We start from the raw sequence: 19,797 nt of genomic DNA, 5'->3' as shown, positions 1-19,797 counted from the left end.
AAAGGAATGGACATTTCTTCTTCGCTGGAACTCTCTCTACTCATACGAAGTTATGAACTTACCTGCCCTCAGTCGGAAGTGAGACCTCCTCCATGGAACGTGGTTCGAGTTCTCAGGTCTCTTAAGAGACCTCCCTTCGAACCATTACGCCAGGCTTCTGATCGCCACCTGACTTGGAAGACGGTGTTCCTACTCGCTTTGGCCTCGGCCAAACGAGTTAGCGAACTTCATGGTCTCTCGTATGACATCGCCCATTCAAGGGGATGGGGGGAGGTAACGTTCAGATTCGTCCTTGAGTTTGTAGCTAAGACTCAAAATCCGGGAGTGCCGGACCCTCGGTTCGACTCTTTCCTGATTTTGAGTCTGCTTTCTGTAACAGATGACCCAGACCATCTCCTACTGTGCCCAGTGAGGAGTCTGAGGCTCTATCTTAAGAGAACAGCTGCAGTTCGTCCGCGGGTGCAGGCATTGTTTGTTAGCACCGGAAGGACGAAGAGGAGGGTCACTAAGAACACTTATCTCAGCTTGGATTCGCAGGGTTATCCATCATTCCCTGAATCCTGACCCTCCTCCGTCATGTCGCCCCAGAGCACACGATGTCAGAGGCATTGGTACGTCCCTGGCCTTCAAGAGAAACTACTGAGTGACGCAGGTTTTACAAGCAGGGGTTTGGAAGCGTCAGACGACCTTCACAGCCCATTACCTGCAAGACGTGACCCACAGGAGGCTCGATACGTTCTCTATTGGCCCTGTGGTGGCTGCACAACAGCTGGTTTAAACCTCAAGCTCCTTAATGGACAAGTAGCAGATGGTTGAGGGCATTGTTACCTGGTTTTAGTCTGCATGAATGAAAAGGTATGCCTGGCCCTTATTCTTTTCTTCATCCTCCCCTCTCTTGGGGAAAGCAGCATCCTGGGTTCTCTGCACAGCTGACCTCAAACCACTGCAGGTAAACCATGTTTCCTTGTGTTCCTAGTATTAAGATAATACTGTCACATCCCCATACCCTTACGAGGTGGTATTGGGAATGTCCTATCCTAGAATTCCATCTAAAGGACTTCAGGTCAACTTCCTAGGATGAGTCACACTTCATTCCTTCACACACAAGCTTACGTAGGCCGCGGTCCTTGCAGAGCAAGGCACTTGCGAGGTGCAGGGACTCCTTATCTTGAGCACTGACACACTCAGATACTGAGTCCCCGGGCAAAAGCCAAAAGCCAGTAACGGCTGGGACTTACCACCCTACCTAAGGGTTAAGTCACCCATATTAAATAGCATGGTTTGTATTTCGGTTACGGAACAAATGACAAATTCGTAGATAATTTGTATTTTTCCTAACCATACAAACCTTAGCTATTTAATCAAACTTGCCTGCCAGCCCTGTCCCCCGGGAAGTCCTACCTCTAAGCAAAGTGAGCTAGTCACAGGTGTGTGAGGGGGGGAGGGGTAGCTAGCTACCCCTCTCTACCCCCCTCGCTAACTAGCGAGGGTGTAGTAAACCCTCGTTAAAATTGTAATGGCTCGTCATTTCAGCTACGCCGAAAGTAATACCCATATTAAATAGCTAAGGTTTGTATGGTTAGGAAAAATACAAATTCTCTACGAATTTGTCATTTTTTCAGTGGAAAAGTTCAAGGTTGTTTTATTATTCTGTATAAGGATTTAATTATCAAAATTGTATAGTTGGTATAGATTTGGAATTCAACTGGGGAAACTCAAGTGATTGTAAGTTACTTTCCCATTTCTTTCCTTCAGTATCCCACCTCCATCAATAATAGAAGTTTGTACAGTACTTTACTGTACAATTACAGTAATACTATACACTAAAATACTGTAGTGAGCTATGTGAAAACAATCTAGTGTGTTATTATGATGTAGTTGACTGTAAAAAAAGCAGTGATTGTATGAAGGTGGTAATAGGTCTTCTAATCCTAGGGGACCAATATTTTGTGCATTATTGCGTTTCATTGTAGTTTTTGATATCCAACCCACTTCAAACTTCATGGGATGACATAGCCATTCAGATACCCATTTATCTTTGTAAAGCATTGGTTTATGTTTTACATGAACTCAGTTGTTTTTCAACTAGGTTTAGTTTCACAAATACTGTACTATTCTTCCCTTAAGAAGGCAATTTGCTCCTGTTATCCCACAGATTGGGGCAGTCTTGTTGTCATCCAAAATAATGGTGCAAGTTAAACAAATTAGAGTGTAGATATTCTATATGGTACTGTACATCCTTACCTGGTAAGTACCGTATTTTCCGTGTCATAAGACGCTACAAGTGGTAAGACGCACCCTTAAATTAGCAAAGCGGTTTTTGGAAAAAAAGAAATTGAGGATTTTACAAACTATTCTAACAGTAATTCCTAGTCTGTGTGATTTTTGTTAAGCACAGTAAATTTTCTTATTTTGGTTGTATTATGAAAGGTTTAATTTAATATTAATTAGGTGCATGTTGGTTATCCCAATTTTATTACATTTTCATTAAGAAACCTCTAAACCTGTCGTAGTTTGCCACCACAACTTACACGTTTAGTGTTTGGTCATGATGTTTTAAGTGTTTTCTGTATGAAAGCAGTGGTGCCAAATGCTCTTAATCAACTTTTGGTAAAGAAGTAAAATTCCAGTAATATTTCCCAAATTCCTCATATAGCCTACACATTTTCACACAAAATTAATAATTGATCAAAGAAGTACCTAGAAATTCCTGTGTGGAATACTTTTGCTAGTGTATGAGACTCTAGGCCTAGTTACTTTTCTTTTAACTTGGTAACACTGCACTCGACTAACAGTGAGATGTTTTTACCAAGGTCATATTCAACAACTGTCTGTTTGTACTACTTTGGAACTCAGGCAACAAAATCGTTATCAAAATATTGCTTTATCACAAAATAATAACAAAATATTGCTTTATCACAAAATATTAACAAAATATGAGAAAATAGATAAATACTACATAAACAACTAATATGGCACAGAATCGTCTGCTAGGAGACCACTAGTTGGCATGGTTGCTTGTAGAAAGGGGTTGGAGAGTCATCAGCTGATCACCAAAATAAACAGATAACTTGCTCTACAAGTATTTCATTAAATGAAGTACAATATAGAAATAGATTTATTTATTACATATGAATGATAATTTCAGGTTTATATTTTATGTCTGGTGAGTATGAGTGCTTGTATGTCATTAGTTGGGTGTTTGAGGGTTGTCAAACTCCCCTATACAACTTTTTGTTAGTGTTAAGACGCAGGGCATTTTTCTGGGAAAAAGGTGTGTCTTATGACACGGGAAATACGGTAATTAGTACTGTATTTTAAGCCAAGCTGCAATCATAATTGGAAAAGCAGAAAGCGACAAACTCAAGGGCCCAAAGAGGGACAGCAGCCCTGTGTGGAAAGAAAATGTAATTATAAAGAATAAGCTATAAGAATTTTTTTTTAAGTTTTGATAAATATCAAAGTTTAATTAACTAATAAACTATAAAACAATACTTACGTCCACCTGTTCAACAAAAATACATTTGCACCAGATTTGAACTTATGAAGTTCCACCAATTCCAATAAACAATTAAAAAGATAATTTCATAATTTGATTTCAGTCAGAATAAAATTAAAGGAATACTGTGTAGTATGGAGTCTTTCTGAAGTGAAGACCAAACTTTTAGAATTATTATATCAGCATGTCCACCACTATGGTAGGTATGGTATAGTCTAAGAAGATTAGAATGCCAAAGATGGCCATGATTATGAGAAATCTCTTACAGCATGCACAGCGAGCTAATTGAATGGCAGTGCCAGTTATTAATATTGAGATCTGTGTTAAGGAATCAATAAACCTTAAGTTTTCATCTAGACAATCAGTTGGTGGAAAAATATCAGAAAAATAATATCCAATACATGGAGGAATAAAAGACTTCAAACATTTTGTCGTTAAAGTTAATCACCATTGTTAAGGCAATTTGAGTTCTGAATTCGAGTTGATATTATAAAAACTGGTTGAGGGATGTATTTCATGAAGTAATGGTTTCTATCTATGAAATACAAAAATATATTTTTTATAGCTATGTGCAATATAAATATATTATGAATACATTCTTGTAGTTATTTTAATGTAAAAATATTGGGTTAACTTTAAAGGATTTAATACTTACCTTTTTCATCTTTTTATACAGGTTATAACAGGGTCACATGACTTTACAATCCGACTATGGGATTTAGCAGCTGGGAAAACGTCATGCACACTTACGCATCACAAAAAAAGTGTAAGGTCGTTAGTTGCACATCCGGATTTGTATATGTTTGCTTCTGGGGCCCCAGATAATATCAAACAGTGGAAATGTCCAGAAGGAAAATTTGTTCAGGTAAGTAATTATCTTAATTTAATAGTTGTATAAAAGCAAGTGGTGTAAATTTCAAACAAAATTTCAAACCCAGCACTATGTATCTGCGCAGAAAGCAGACTGATCAAGAATTTATACTATATAAGTAGATTGCACTTGTAGTTCAAGGATAGGGAGAAACTCTCCTAAAGTAGACTGTGTTGTTACTTAACTCTAGCAGTCCCATCAGTGTGCAGTTGTTAACATTTTGTTCTGCTGATCTTGTTATTAGTAACATAATTCATATGCAGTATGTATCTTCACATTTTTAAAGTTAGCTTATCTTCTGTCTACCTGCCTCATGGCTACTGCCTGGTTTTCAGCTGCGACATGATTGCAGTCATAGATATCAAGATATGCAGCTCACAATCATGGTTTTTTAATGTACCAGACACTGCAATATTTTGTCTAAGAGACAGAAAAGGAGTGGTAGTAGTACTCCTTGTGCACAAAGTGAAGTATTGAGTTTCACAGCAGGTAGTGGCCTCACTTACTATGTTGTCTGGAATATTTGGCTCAAAGTCATTGTGGCAGTGTTGAGAGGACTTATTATCTAAGTGCCAGGTTTGCATGAAGAGGTAAATTTTGGGTTTTTAAAAATCTCAGTAGGTTTCTCCATAAACCCATTAATTATATACAGTTCAAATAACCATTTGAAAACGAGGTTTGAGCTACAGGATGCTCAATAAGGTTGGCTTGCAAGATCTATGGGGCTAAGATGGGTAGGGGACTACAGACCTGATTTTAAAGGGACTAAACAAAAGGGAAAGTGGCATCTACTTTCTTTCTGTCCCCACTTCATTTATTCCATCTTGTTGTCCAACTGTTATGACTTTTACTTTACTGTATAGTAGAATCATGGGGTTTTCCCACAGTTGCACCTCATAGCTGAATGGTCTCTCCAGCTCAAGCGCTTGGTCATATAGTCAAAATTCCATTAATGCTTTAAAGGTAAATTATCACAAGAGATGCTTTGAATTATTATATATATGTGGGGCAAGAGGTTTTCAGTCCATGGAATAGGTTATTAAAGCAATTTGGAAAGAGAGGAGTTAAGAATCTTGTTTTTGTAAATGAGGTAGATCATTTATGTTACTTCAAGACACACTGGACTTGAGTAGGAATGGAGAGAGCATTAAGAAAGAGTGTAACTGCAGCATGGAGGAAATAGAGGGGTATAGTTGGATATGTGGTGAATAGAAAGGTTTGCTTAGTAGAGCTAAGAATTTCAATGGGTACATAAGGCCTATACTTTATACAGCAGAAATATAAGCACTGACAATGAAAATTGAGTGACCAGAATATTGATATTCATAGCTGGACTATGGTGGGATGATAATGTTACGAATGAGGAATTAGCAAAGAGATTTTCTGTCCAAAGTCTGGAGAAAGATTAGAAACTTTAGGATTGAAAGAGTTGTAATGCAAGATGAGAAGGGATGAGGAACAGTGGGTCATGAAAGCAGTAGATTTGAAAGTAGTTGGAATAAATTCTGTAGGGAGGCCTAGAAAAATCACAAAAGAAGATGGGTTGAAGACCTAGACATGATAGGCTTGTAGGAAACAGTGGAGGAAAAGTATTAATGTTGATGATAATTGTAATTTGTGGATGTTGACTTATTCAATAGAAAGGAAACACTTAGTATATGTATTTGATTTAGTTGTTATTAACCTTATAATTTAATAACTGTAAGGTAGCAGTAAATAAAAGTATAAGCAAATTGTTATGAAGGTAGTGAACAGTCAAGTTAGTTCTCCTCCAAAGGTAATACCATCCCATATACTACTCATTGGCATTAAGGTGTTGTTTAACCTTTCGTGAGTCATGTCCATTAAGTAAAAATTACAAATATCCAATCAAATCCAAGCAAGTCATTGCCACCAATGCACCTGAAACGTTACAATGTAAACATTACTTAATGGTCTTTGCAGCATCCTTTTTGCTCCTAGCTGCTTTCATTTTCTAACCTTCTACTATACCTCTGTTCCACCTTCCTTCCTTCCGTCTTGTTGTTCAACCTCTTTAACTTTTACTTCACCCTATAACTACAGGATCTTTCCCTCAGTTGTGCATGGGAGCTGAATGGTCACCTAGGCTTCAATGGCATGTCTTAATGGCCCAAATTCATATACAGTATCTTAATTCAATCCTCCTCAGGCACTTAGGAAGGCAAATTTTTCAGTTGGAGTTAGGATTCTGGTTGGCAGTTTTCCATTCAGATTACTTTCAAACAGCAGCTGCAAACAGCTAGTTCTGCATACCCTTAGTTGGCTCCGTTACTCCCTCTCTCTTGAAAATGTCTTGTTTTTCAGTGCCATGTCAAACCAGTATCGTGGAGCACATCAGCTTGGTTTTGATAGAATAAAGGACAGCTCAATAAATTCTTGTCGTTAAAGCCTCTTTTCCTAGGCATCCATGTAGTTTAAAAGAGCTAAGGCAGCCTAATGGCTAATGTATCGTGTCTCTTGACTCCATAGGTCGGAAGTTTGAGGCTTGCTCACAGCTTGAAAAAGTTTCTACTAGTGTTGACAACCTCACTATCCTGTGAGCTAAGGATGATGGCTATAGGGAAGCCTTAGGTCAACCTGCCTAGTCATCAGTAGCCATTGCCTGATCTTACCTGGTTATAGCTTGGGTGGATAGGGAACTTAAGGGCTGATTATATGTACGGTGTACTGTATATGGTCTGTCTTAAAGAAACTGCCATGTCCCTTGCCTCTGTCAATCATGAGTGACCTTTAAATGTTAAAGGCAGGAGGTATGATGACCAAAAATAAGATGAAAGTGGTGTTCTTGAAAATTAGACCAAAAGATCAGAGACAACTCTCGGCAATAATCTTTGTTTCAGTTGATTCTAACCATGTTTTAAAAAGTATTCAGATTCAGGGGTAAAGTATTAGGAGGCTTATGTCATTGGAGAAATTGGTTTCACTAAATCATTCCAGGTTACAATAATTTAATTCACAGTTGTTAAGGTTGTGATCAGCAACTTCTCTACTGGGAGAGTACAGAGTAATCACATAGATGGATGTCTTAAGGATCTTAAATGACAATAAGACATTAATCTTTTATTAGTAGAAGTACCATTGGTCTGTATCATTCTTTAGATTATGATTTTTAAATATTTAACTTAGCCGGTGAATATATAATAGCTGCAACTCTGTTGCTCGACAGACTAAAAACAGTAAAAACTCGCCAGCGATCGCTATACAGGTTGCGGGTGTGCCCACCAGCGCCAACTGTCGGCCAGATACCACTCTCTCGATGTAAACAAAGACTCAATTTCTTCTCTGTCGACGTGTCTACAAGACGTACTTTACTCGCTGTTGAACCTGGAGTTTTTTCACATCATTTTTGGTGAAGTACTTTAATTTGGTTTGAGCTTTCGCAGTACAGGTGTTTTTCTTCAAATAAATCCTTGAACTCTTTTTTTGGATCGGATTAATTGTTGATGACTTAGATCGTTTTTTGGAATTTTCCCTTGACTAATTCAAAATGGCTGACCTTTCACAAGTTCCCAAGTTCAGAAAATGTAATGCTAGGGACTGTCATAGGCGTCTTCCAAAGGCTTCTCTCGACCCTCACACTGTTTGTTCCAATTGTCGGGGTAAAACCTGTCAATTGGAAGATCGGTGTGAGGAATGCGTGGGCCTTTCGGAATTCGATTTTATCGAATTTGAGAAATATACACGCAGACTAGAGAGAGATAGGGTAAGGAGAAGTTCTTCTAGGTCGGTAGATTTTTCCTCTCCACATGCCCCTGAACCTAATCCTTCCCCTGTAGTGGTTGTTCCTAACCCCCCTCCTAGCACTCAGGAACCGTCGATGGCAGACATGATGCGTGCTATTCATGCCTTGGGGGAGAGAGTTGAGGCCCTAGCAAGTGACCGGAATCAACTCATGGCGGACGTAAAGGAACTAAAGTGCCAAAGTGCCGCGGCGGAAAGTGTTAAAGTGCCTAGTGTTTCTCAAAGTGTTGTGAACAGTGTTGCGCTTGAGGGTTCGTCTGTTCGTGCCTGTCGTCCTCCTAGTCCGGGACCTCTTGCAAGCTCCCAAGCCCAGGGGAGAAGCAATGTCGTACGACTCATGGGTTCGAGAGGCCTTGATCAGCGAACAGACGTTCCCTCTATGGTATCAGGCATATCTCCCCAAGATCGCCCCTACCAACGTAAGACGAGAGAGCCCATTTTTACCTCGTCGTCCGAAGGTGTTTCTCGTCAGAAACCTTGGACCAAGGTCTCCAGACCTTTGAAACGTAAGTCGGTCCCTTCAGGACAAGTCCAACGTCCCGGTTGTAGCCACTGGGACAGTTCGGACCCGTTGCCGTCATCGGATGACTGCTCGCCGCCTAAGAGAGGCAAAGTTGTGCCGCCTCAGTCGCTCACCCCGTCTGTTGCCGCACCTGCTTCCGTAGACCCTAAATGGGTGTTGCTGCAGGACATGCAGTCCAAGCTTGCGTCCTTGATGGAGGACTTCAATGCGGAGAAGGTTGCCGCTGAACCTTCTGGCCAACAACCATCCAAGCGGTCTGTTGTGCGTCCTGTTGACGTTGAGGTAGCTTTCTCGCGTCTACCAGTTGGGGTAGTACCTCCACCGATGCGACCCAGTGTGGGTTTCCAGACGCACGTTGACGTTAGGCAACGCACGGAGGTGGTTGTTGACGTTCAGGACGTTCATCAACCATCAGAGGTGACTTGTTTTGATGCGGTGCGTCAACCTCCGCAACCCGGGATGGTGTTGACTGCACAACCCAGACGGTCTAAACAGTCTCGGGTGGACGCTGTGCGTCCTCGCGCACCTATGGTTGTTGACAGTTCCCAGACTGTTCAGCAGTTCCATGACGCTGCGTTCGGCTCCGTCACGCATGCACCAGTGCGACCGGACTCGGCGAGTCAAACGTTGCCCACTCCTTTGCCGTTTTCTCATCAGTTATCGGATGAGGAACTGTCAGATGAGGACGTTGCTGAACCACAAGAGGATCAACCTTCAGAACTTGATGAGCCTAAGGCAGCTCAACCATCCTTGGACTTTAGAAAAGTCATGGCTGTGTTTAAGGAGTTGTTCCCTGACCACTTTGTTTCTGTGGCTCCTCGTTCGCCGCCGTCAGAGTTTGTATTAGGCGTTCCTGCTTCCGTGCCTGCCTTTACTAAACTCGTTCTCTCTCGCTCATCCAAGAGAGCTTTGCGGCTGTTGGGCGATTGGTTAGAGACCAAGAAGAGTTTAGGGAAGACAGCATTTGCCTTCCCCCCCTCTAAAATCTCGTCTAGATCGAGCGTCTGGTATGCCACGGGAGAAGTTCTCGGCTTGGGAGTTCCTGCCTCTGCCCAGGGCGACTTCTCAAGTCTTGTAGACTCTCCCCGCCGCCTTGCCATGAGACGCTCGAAGATTTGTTGGTCACCATCGGACCTGGACCACCTTCTTAAAGGTATATTTAGGGCTTTCGAAGTCTTTAACTTCCTAGACTGGTGTTTAGGAGCCCTGAGTAGGAAAATCTCTTCTGCGGACAAGGATGTTTCCTTACTCATTATGTCCTGCATGGACAAGGCCGTCCGTGATGGGTCCAACGAACTTGCCGCTTCATTCACGTCCGGAGTCCTGAAGAAACGAGAGTCTCTATGTTCTTTCCTGTTTGCTGGAGTGACGCCATGCCAAAGATCTGAGCTACTCTTTCCGCCCTTGTCCAAGTGCCTATTTCCTGAAGTCTTGATTAAAGAAATTGCCTTGTCTTTAGTACAGAAGGACACCCACGATCTAGTTGCGTCCTCGGCTCGCAAAGCTCCCCCTTTGCCTACATTGTCTGCTAGACCGAGGATAGACACTCCAGCGTCTCGATTTATCCCGCCCTTTCGTGGCAGAGCCTCCAGCAGAGGAGGTGCTCGTGCCGAAGGGAAGCGAGGGAAGAGGAAAGGATCCAAGTCCTCTAAGGGCAGAGTCTGACTGCCCGCAACTTCAGACAGCAGTAGGAGCCAGACTCAAGAACTTCTGGCAAGCCTGGGAGAAGAGAGGCGCAGATCAACAATCTGTGAGGTTGCTCAGAGAGGGGTACAAAATCCCTTTTGTACGCAAACCCCTCTAGCGACGTCCCCCATCGATCTCTCTCCCAGGTACAGAGAGGAAGAAAAGAGACAAGCCCTGAAACTGGAAGTGTCTCTTTTGCTAGAGAAGGGAGCGGTGGTCAAAGTCTCGGACCTTCAATCACCGGGGTTTTACAACCGTCTCTTCCTAGTATCAAAGAAGACAGGAGGTTGGAGACCGGTGCTAGACGTCAGTGCTCTGAATGTCTTTGTCACAAAGACGAAGTTTTCCATGGAGACCACAAAGTCAGTCTTAGCAGCGGTCAGAAAGGAAGACTGGATGGTCTCTCTAGACCTAAGGGACGCCTACTTCCACATCCCCATTCACTCAGACTCCCAACCCTTTCTGAGATTCGTCTTCGAAGATGTGGTTTACCAGTTTCGGGCCCTGTGCTTTGGCCTAAGCACAGCTCCTCTCGTGTTTACGAGGCTGATGAGGAATGTGGCGAAATTCCTCCACTTATCGGACATCCGAGCCTCCCTTTATTTGGACGACTGGCTTCTCAGAGCCTCTTCCAGTCGTCGCTGTCTGAAGGATCTCAATTGGACTCTAGATCTGACCAAGGAATTGGGACTCCTAGTCAATTTGGAAAAGTCGCAGCTGGTCCCATCCCAAACTATTCTGTATTTAGGGATGGAGATTCACAGTCAAGTTTTTCGGGCTTTTCCGTCGGCCCCCAGAATAGATCAAGCCCTGCTCTCCATCCAGAAGATGCTGAAGAAAGAACGCTGCTCAGTCAGGCTGTGGATGAGTCTGGTAGGGACGCTGTCATCCCTGGAGCAATTTGTATCACTAGGAAGACTACACCTCCGTCCTCTTCAATTCCATCTGGCTTTTCACTGGAAAAAGGACAAGACGCTAGAGGCGGTCTCGATCCCGATTTCCGAAAAGATAAAGTCTTGTCTGACTTGGTGGAAGGACAATATCAGTCTAAGAGAGGGTCTTCCCCTGGCAGTTCAGATACCCAACCAGTTCTCTTCTCGGACGCATCGGACTTGGGCTGGGGTGCGACGCTGGACGGTCGGGAATGCTCAGGTCTGTGGAACTCGAGTCAGAGGAGCATGCTTATCAACTGCAAGGAGCTTTTGGCGGTTCATCTGGCCTTGAGAAGCTTCGAGTATCTCCTTCGAGGCAAAGTGGTGGAAGTAAACTCGGACAACACCACGGCCTTGGCGTACATCTCCAAACAGGGAGGTACCCACTCACTGACGTTGTACGAGATCGCAAGGGACCTGCTCATCTGGTCAAAAGATCGAGGCATCTCCCTAGTAACGAGGTTCATCCAGGGCGACTTGAACGTCCTAGCAGATTGTCTCAGTCGGAAAGGTCAGGTAATTCCAACCGAATGGACCCTCCACAAGGATGTGTGCAAGAGACTTTGGGCGACTTGGGGTCAACCCACCATAGATCTCTTTGCAACCTCGCTGACCAAGAGGCTTCCAATCTATTGCTCTCCAGTCCCGGACCCAGCAGCAATACATATAGATGCCTTCCTCCTAGATTGGTCACATCTGGATCTTTACGCATTCCCACCATTCAAGATTGTCAACAAGGTACTGCAGAAGTTCGCCTCTCACGAAGGGACAAGGTTGACGTTAGTTGCTCCCCTCTGGCCCGCGAGAGAATGGTTCACCGAGGTACTTCGATGGTTAGTAGACGTTCCCAGAAGTCTTCCTCTAAGAGTAGACCTTCTACGTCAGCCACACGTAAAGAAGGTACACCAAAGCCTCCACGCTCTTCGTCTGACTGCCTTCAGACTATCGAAAGACTCTCGAGAGCTAGAGGCTTTTCGAAGGAGGCAGCCAGTGCGATTGCTAGAGCAAGGAGAGCGTCTACCATTAGAGTCTACCAATCGAAGTGGGAAGTCTTCCGAGACTGGTGCAAGTCAGTTTCCGTATCCTCGACCAGTACCTCTGTAGCCCAAATAGCTGATTTTCTCTTATACCTGAGAAAAGGACGATCCCTTTCAGCTCCCACTATCAAGGGCTACAGAAGCATGTTGGCATCGGTCTTCCGGCATAGAGGCTTAGATCTTTCCAACAATAAAGATCTGCAAGACCTCCTTAAGTCTTTCGAGACCACTAAGGAGCGTCGTTTGGCTACTCCTGGGTGGAATTTAGACGTGGTCCTAAGATTCCTCATGTCAGACAGGTTTGAGCCTTTACAGTCAGCCTCCCTGAAAGATCTCACTCTTAAGACTCTTTTCCTGGTATGCTTAGCCTCGGCTAAAAGAGTCAGTGAGATTCATGCCTTCAGCAAGAACATCGGATTTTCGTCAGAAAAAGCTACTTGTTCTCTGCAACTTGGTTTTCTAGCCAAAAATGAGCTACCTTCTCGTCCTTGGCCTAAATCTTTCGATATTCCCAGCTTATCGGAGATCGTAGGCAATGAACTAGAAAGAGTCTTATGCCCTGTTAGAGCTCTTAAGTTCTACTTAGCTCGTACTAAACCTTTACGAGGCCAATCTGAAGCTTTTTGGTGTTCGGTTAAGAAACCATCCTTGCCTATGTCAAAGAATGCTTTGTCATACTTTATCAGATTGTTAATACGAGAAGCTCATTCACACCTGAGTGAGGAAGACCGAGCTTTGCTTAAGGTTAAGACGCACGAGGTTAGAGCTGTAGCAACTTCCGTGGCCTTTAAGCAAAATAGATCTCTGCAAAGTATAATGGACGCAACCTATTGGAGAAGCAAGTCAGTGTTCGCGTCATTTTACTTGAAAGATGTCCAGTCTCTTTACGAGAACTGCTACACACTGGGACCATTCGTAGCAGCGAGTGCAGTAGTGGGTGAGGGCTCAACCACTACAATTCCCTAATTCCATATCCTTTTAATCTGTCTCTTGAAATGTTTTAATGTTGTTTTTATGGGTTGTCCGGAAGGCTAAGAAGCCTTTCGCATCCTGGTTGATTTGGCGGGTGGTCAAAGTCATTTCTTGAGAGCGCCCAGATTAGGGGTTTGATGAGGTCCTGTTGTATGGGTTGCAGCCCTTGATACTTCAGCTCCTGGGGGTCTGTCAGCATCCTAAGAGGATCGCGGGGCTCCGTAAGGAAGACGTACTTACAAGGCAGAGTAATCGTCTAAGTCGACTTCCTTACCAGGTACCTATTTATTTTGGTTTTGTTATATTGATAACTGTCAAAATGAAATAAAAAACTCTTAGCTTATACGATGTAAACATATTTAACTGGTCTCTACCCACCTCCCTGGGTGTGAATCAGCTATTATATATTCACCGGCTAAGTTAAATATTTAAAAATGATATTTTAATTATAAAATAAATTTTTGAATATACTTACCCGGTGAATATATAAATTAAACAACCCTCCCTTCCTCCCCAATAGAGACGCAGTGGGATGAGAAGAAATTGAGTCTTTGTTTACATCGAGAGAGTGGTATCTGGCCGACAGTTGGCGCTGGTGGGCACACCCGCAACCTGTATAGCGATCGCTGGCGAGTTTTTACTGTTTTTTGTCTGTCGAGCAACAGAGTTGCAGCTATTATATATTCACCGGGTAAGTATATTCAAAAATTTATTTTATAATTAAAATATCATATTTATGAGCTGCTTAGATTATAACATTTATGGACATGTCTAGACAACATTAGGTGCCACATGTACTTGATCGTCAAGCTAAAGAGACTTGGACACTTCAGGACAGTGGGTCATATTTCAACATCCTCAAGCTCAGACCATTTTAGATCCAGAACATTCACTGTGCTCCAGGCAGAAAGATTAAAAGGTTTAATTTCAGACAACTTGACATTATTGGTATGGTAAGAAATCAGTGTGGTTTACAATTTAAGACTTAGTGTTGGCTTTTAGTAGATATCTTAATGTGAATAGAGGCAAGGGGTGATGGGTAGGAATCAGGTAATAGTTGATAGTGTCAACTGGGGAGAGCAGTCCCTGATCTTAGATTGGTCTTGAGATCAACAAGGGTGTTTTGTATGTTGGTGCTGTTCAAACCAGATGGATCCAGCACACTGTAAGATAGAGGCAATCTTACTATCTGGGAATTGTCTCACTATTTATGCTTTTCCTTTGTTCAGCCTTATTGTTCAAATTTTGAAGAAGCTCCAGCCTTCAGGAACATAAAGATAACTCTCGTGTGCCAAAAATACCACCACCAAAGAATAGTATAGTAAGTCATAAAATTTTGATTCTGCCTAGAGATATAGGGATTTGACTATCATTTCCTTTTCCCTAAAAGACAGTTCATCTTTTATATCTGTGAAGCAGCATAAGAATTTCACCAGTTCAATGAACAATAAATCAATTTGAACTAGGCATAATTATTTGCTCTTTATTGTTACCTGAAAACTTAATGCAGTATGGACCAAGGTGCCTAAAAATTACTGCCATAAATAGTATTTTTAGCTCAATCTATCAATCCCATTAGAAGAGTGAGACCTTTGCTAATGTGGTCTTGTAGTAGCTGTGGAAGTTTTGTTGGCTGAGGGAAATGTGGTTGTTAGGTAAAGGAGTTGGCAACCCGGAGGCATTCCTTCTTCATGGCTGGTTCCGATCACTGGAGCAGCTGCAATGAAGACTTTAACTATGTAATTAGCTTAAGTAAGAGGCTTAGTTTCTAAGAATGTAAGCTAATCTATTTTAACAAGGAAACTGTACAAATCTACCATTGTCCATCTAGCAAGCAATATACTTTTTGCCCCATTGGTTGTAAACCCTCAACTTGCTGAGATGGTGTTTGGAAAGTAACATAGAGGAACTGTTGGTGGTGTCTGGATACCCACATGTAAAGGATAGGTAATTATTTGCTTTGTGATAGGCAAAAGAATAGTATTGGTAAAGAGCAACAAGTAGAGGTGTAAAAAGATATGAAGTGGGACAAAGAATGACTGAATGACTAGACACCTTCTACCAGACTAAGCTGGTCTAAATCTGTTCATATAGCTAGTACTGAAACTAAATAAATTTTGCTTAGTCTCATCAATATAATGTGGAAAGAATTTATTTTCAAATATTTGGAATATTGCTATCGTTTTAGCCTTTTTTAAACATGGAAAAGATGGTCAAATCATTATCGACTAATGGTATCGCCTGATTGCATTGACATCTTGTATATTTAAATTAACCGAAAAGATAGTAAATGCCCAATTGGTATGAATTTTATTACAGAAATGACTTATTAACCCTTTCAATGTGTATTCCATTGAATGCAATTCTTCACTGAAGTTTTAGACTAGTGTCATCAATTTGTGAAACTTGTGCCAGCAAAAACAGACTTGGAAAAGACATGATACCACCTGGAGACACTTTTATTCTTTGAACCATTCATGAAATTTGACTTGGAGCTAAACCTCTCAAAGTTTGTTAGATCTTTCATGAATAGCTACCAATTTAAGATAAAAGTAGGCAGTACTGTATATTCACAATTATAATCAAGGTGTTCCATTAGGTTACCCTAGCGTAACGTTATTTACATTATCCTTAAATGGTATTAATTCTCCTATCTTTTGTGAAATTATGCATTTCTTTTTTGTTGATGGCCTCTCTATATTATTTGTATCATCACAAATAGTTGTTGCTGAGAGAAATTTCAATCTAACTAATAGAATAGTAAAGTGGGCTGCTAAACGATGATCAAATTTTCACCTTTGAAAACTAGGGCTTTACATTTTTGCCATAAAAGGAATGTTCATCCCAACCCTGATTTATACGTATACAGAACGTATGGGAAAAGAATTTCTTGTAAGAATGAAACATGCGTCTTATGATTGTTATTTGACAGTAAGATATTATGAATTTCTCATATTAAAAACTTGAAGGTAAATTGTATTCATTTCTAATTTCATTAGAATTTCATTCCATACTCTTTGGGATGCTGATTAAAAGCACCTCATAATGCTCTACAATGCATTAATTTCCTCCAAACTTGTGTTGGCTGTGAAATATATTCCTCAGTAACAAAAACAGTAATAGCAGTAATATGGAATTTGACTTGCCAGTGGAGCTCTTAAATGTCCCATACCTAGTTTTTTAATAGATGATTGTGAACTGCCTTTAAATCTTCAATGCCAGTCACTGCTGGCTTGATATTGGGTTAGACTTCAAAAGTTGCCAATGTAAAATGCATTACTTTTTATGATAATCTCCCTAGATACCTTATACCTTTAGGGTATAGTTTTAAGTACTTTGGAGGAATTGGGAATCCCCAAAGGTAAAATCTCCCATATGGAGTACTGTACTCTATAGGGCATAAAAGGAAACTTCCCTCCGTAGGATTTTGTAAATGTATATCTGATCCAAAGCGAGAAATATCCACATGGTATTGAGGGTTACTTTCCTAGAGCACACTCAATGCAATAAGGAAGGGCTCTGTTTTAGTTTTTACTGATTGAGCTAAGTCCAGTGCTGGTGTTGGATTTGGGATATGGTTTCTAAATTTTACTCTGTTAGATTACCTTTACAAGTGTACAACTGTACAGCACATCTAATGGTAATATAAATTTTTAGATGGCTGTATCTAATTGAAAATATAGGTAAGAATATTAAATTTTGTTGGATTCATGCGCATGTAGATATCGAGGGAAATGAGAAACCAGATTCTGTCAAAGGAGGCAGTTGATAGTTGTATTAAGAAAAACTTATGGTAATTATAAGATATGTGCCCCATAATGCAGTCTATACTTTGGGACACTTGAAACTATTAAAGGACTTAGGTTTTTATATTTAGGAAAAATGTAAATTACTTTAAAAACTTGTCATTTTGATGTGGTTTGCTAATGTGTAAATTTCATTTGAATTTTGTATGTATTAGCATTCTGACCTCCTATATCAGAATGGTGCGCGATATATTTTTTTTAATGTAATTGGCTTCTTTCTATTCACAGAATCTTTCCGGGCATAATGCCATTGTCAACTGTCTAGGTGTCAATCGGGAAGGTGTATTAGTTTCTGGTGCAGATAATGGTACACTCTATTTTTGGGACTGGCGTACCGGGTACAATTTCCAAAAATTACAAGCACCCGTTCAACCAGGTAACTATCTTTATAAACTTTTTCTACTTTTATTTATATTATTATCTATATCAGCCGTGTTGTCATATAGCAATATAACCATTGTCTTACTAAATTACTATGATCTTATGCGAAGTATTTGACAGCTTACATATATAGTAAGAACTACTGTATAAAATTAGTGCTTTACCATTATATAGAGAAAATTAAATAAAACATTTCTGAAAAATTATTCTGTACAGTAATCACTTCACAATTAATGGAACAAAATATTGTGGTTGTTTTAGAGTGAAGTACAGTAGAAAATAAAGGAAAGATTTATTTCTATACTCTCCTGATGTTCATATTGCATCATTTTTCAATATTAATCTTACCCGATGATCATGTAGCTGTCAACTCTGTTGCCCGACAGAAATCTAAGGTCGGGATACGCCAGCGATCGCTATACAGGTGGGGGTGTACACAACAGCGCCATCTGTGAGCAGGTACTCAAGTACTTCTTGTCAACAAGAACTCAATTTTTCCTCTGTCGTGCCACAGGCAAGACCTACTAAATACGCCGTCCCTAACTGGATTAGTTTTCACAACGTTTTGGGGAAGTACACTATTCCAGTTTTGAGCTTTCGCTATGCAGGGGTTTTATCTTCATTTCAAAACTTGAACTCGTTTTGGATAGATTTAATTATGGTGACGAAGAGAGTATGGACTCTCTTTCACTTTTAATGGCCGACCCTTCCCTTAGACGGAAGTGTTGGTGACGAAGAGAGTATGAACTCTCTTTCACTTTTAATGACCGACCCTTCCCTTAGACGGAAGTGTGTTTAGGTTTTTGGTAATTTTGCAACAAGTTATAGATCTATTTATTTTATTTCTCTCCGCCATTTATAGCCTCTTCGATTAACTTTCCATTTATTATAAACTTATAAAAAATCAATTTTTATGTTTGTTTATATGCGACCTTTCCTAATAGTAGGCGGTCCTTACTTGGAACCGAAGTTAATTAACATTGAGCCCGTCATATCGTATTTCCTTTTAAGAATTTATACTTTTTTAATTTTAATGTTTTTGAAAGAATTTCTTTGATAGTCTCGTACTGTTTTCAAAGATGAACTAACGTTTAGTTTAGTCTCCGCAGTTGTTGACGTTCAGAACGTTCAACATGCGCTCTATCGTTACGATAGAGAGAGAGTATTTCACGTTGCAGTAAGAGTAAACCGATTCTAGCGTTTCGTTCATTCTTTCTTAGCTTAAATGGTTTTAATTCTAATAAAGGAACTTTTTATTTTGGAAACCTTTCAGTTTTTTCCTTTAACAAATAATATGTTTTAACGATATATAATTGGGCTCATCTCTCAGGTTCTAAGTCAAGAGAGAGAGAGAGAGATAGAGACGGAGGGAGAGAGAGGAGAATAAACGATTCGTTCAAGCGGGTAACGTTGTTCTCGTTTTTTACTCTTCTCCCTAGTCGCTTTAGGGGAAGAAGGTAAAACGTTTCTAGAGTTTTATTCTTGTTCCCAGGCTTTTTGCGGTGAGAGATTTTAAACGTAGTTTATTTGATCTAGTGTTTAGTCTCTTTTCCAGCCACTGAATTCTTTATCTTTCATTATGTTTTTCTGTTGCATTGTAAAACTGTTTTCGCAATTACTACCTTTTAATGAAGGATAGGATTGCGTGTTTCAGGTACAAATCACTTAAAGTTTCGAGTTCAGTGAAATAAGTGCAAACAGAAAATCAAAAGTGATAAAGTGATATGCGCAAAGTGTTACAGTGTTGCGTTCGAGGGTTCGTCTGTTCGTGCCAGTTGTTCACCTAGTCCGATACCTCTTACAAGCTCCCAAGCCCAGGGGAGAAGTAATGTCGAAGGACTTATGGGTTCCACAGGCCTTGATCGACGAACAGACGTTTCCCTCCGTGGTTTCGGGTGTATCTACACACGTTGCCGACGTGATCACCCCACCCACACAAAGACGAGAGAGCCCATTTATTCCTCGTCTGCGGAAGAGGTTTCTCGCAGAAACCATGGACCAAATCTTGCAGCTTTTAAGTGCAAGTCGGTCCCTTCCGCGCAAGTCCAACGGCCTAGGTGTAGCCACTGGGTCAGTTCGGATTCGCTGCAGTCTTCGACGACTGCACACCTTCCGAGAGAGGCAAGGTGGTACCGCAACAGGCAGTAACTCCGTCTGTTGCCGCACCAGCTGTTTTAGACCCTCAGTCACAACGGACAGTAGCTCCGTTTGTTGCCGTCTTTTATAGACCCTAGTGGTCCATGCTGCAGATATGCAGTCTCAGCTTGCTTCCTTCATGCAGGAGTATCGTGCTGAGAAGGTTGACACTGCACCTGTTAACCTACAACC

The 19,797-nt window shown here is 41.1% G+C and overlaps 1 protein-coding gene across 3 annotated transcripts in view; it reads left to right on the top strand.

Annotated features, from left to right (window-relative positions):
- Nucleotides 1-19,797, top strand: part of LOC137634540 (pleiotropic regulator 1-like) — a 78,857-nt gene that overhangs the window by 35,610 nt on the left and 23,450 nt on the right. For all 3 annotated transcript variants that reach the window (XR_011042525.1, XR_011042526.1, XM_068366992.1), the window contains exons 4-5: nt 4,176-4,364; nt 17,317-17,464. Coding sequence is in view for 1 of the 3 variants with exons in the window: in XM_068366992.1 (XP_068223093.1) it covers nt 4,176-4,364; nt 17,317-17,464 (337 nt within the window). In the remaining 2 variants the exon portion in view is untranslated. The remainder of the gene's footprint in view (nt 1-4,175; nt 4,365-17,316; nt 17,465-19,797) is intronic.

Source organism: Palaemon carinicauda, chromosome 44, assembly GCF_036898095.1.
Source record: "Palaemon carinicauda isolate YSFRI2023 chromosome 44, ASM3689809v2, whole genome shotgun sequence".
Lineage (NCBI taxonomy): Eukaryota > Metazoa > Arthropoda > Malacostraca > Decapoda > Palaemonidae > Palaemon > Palaemon carinicauda.
This window is presented reverse-complemented; position numbering and strand designations above follow the sequence as displayed.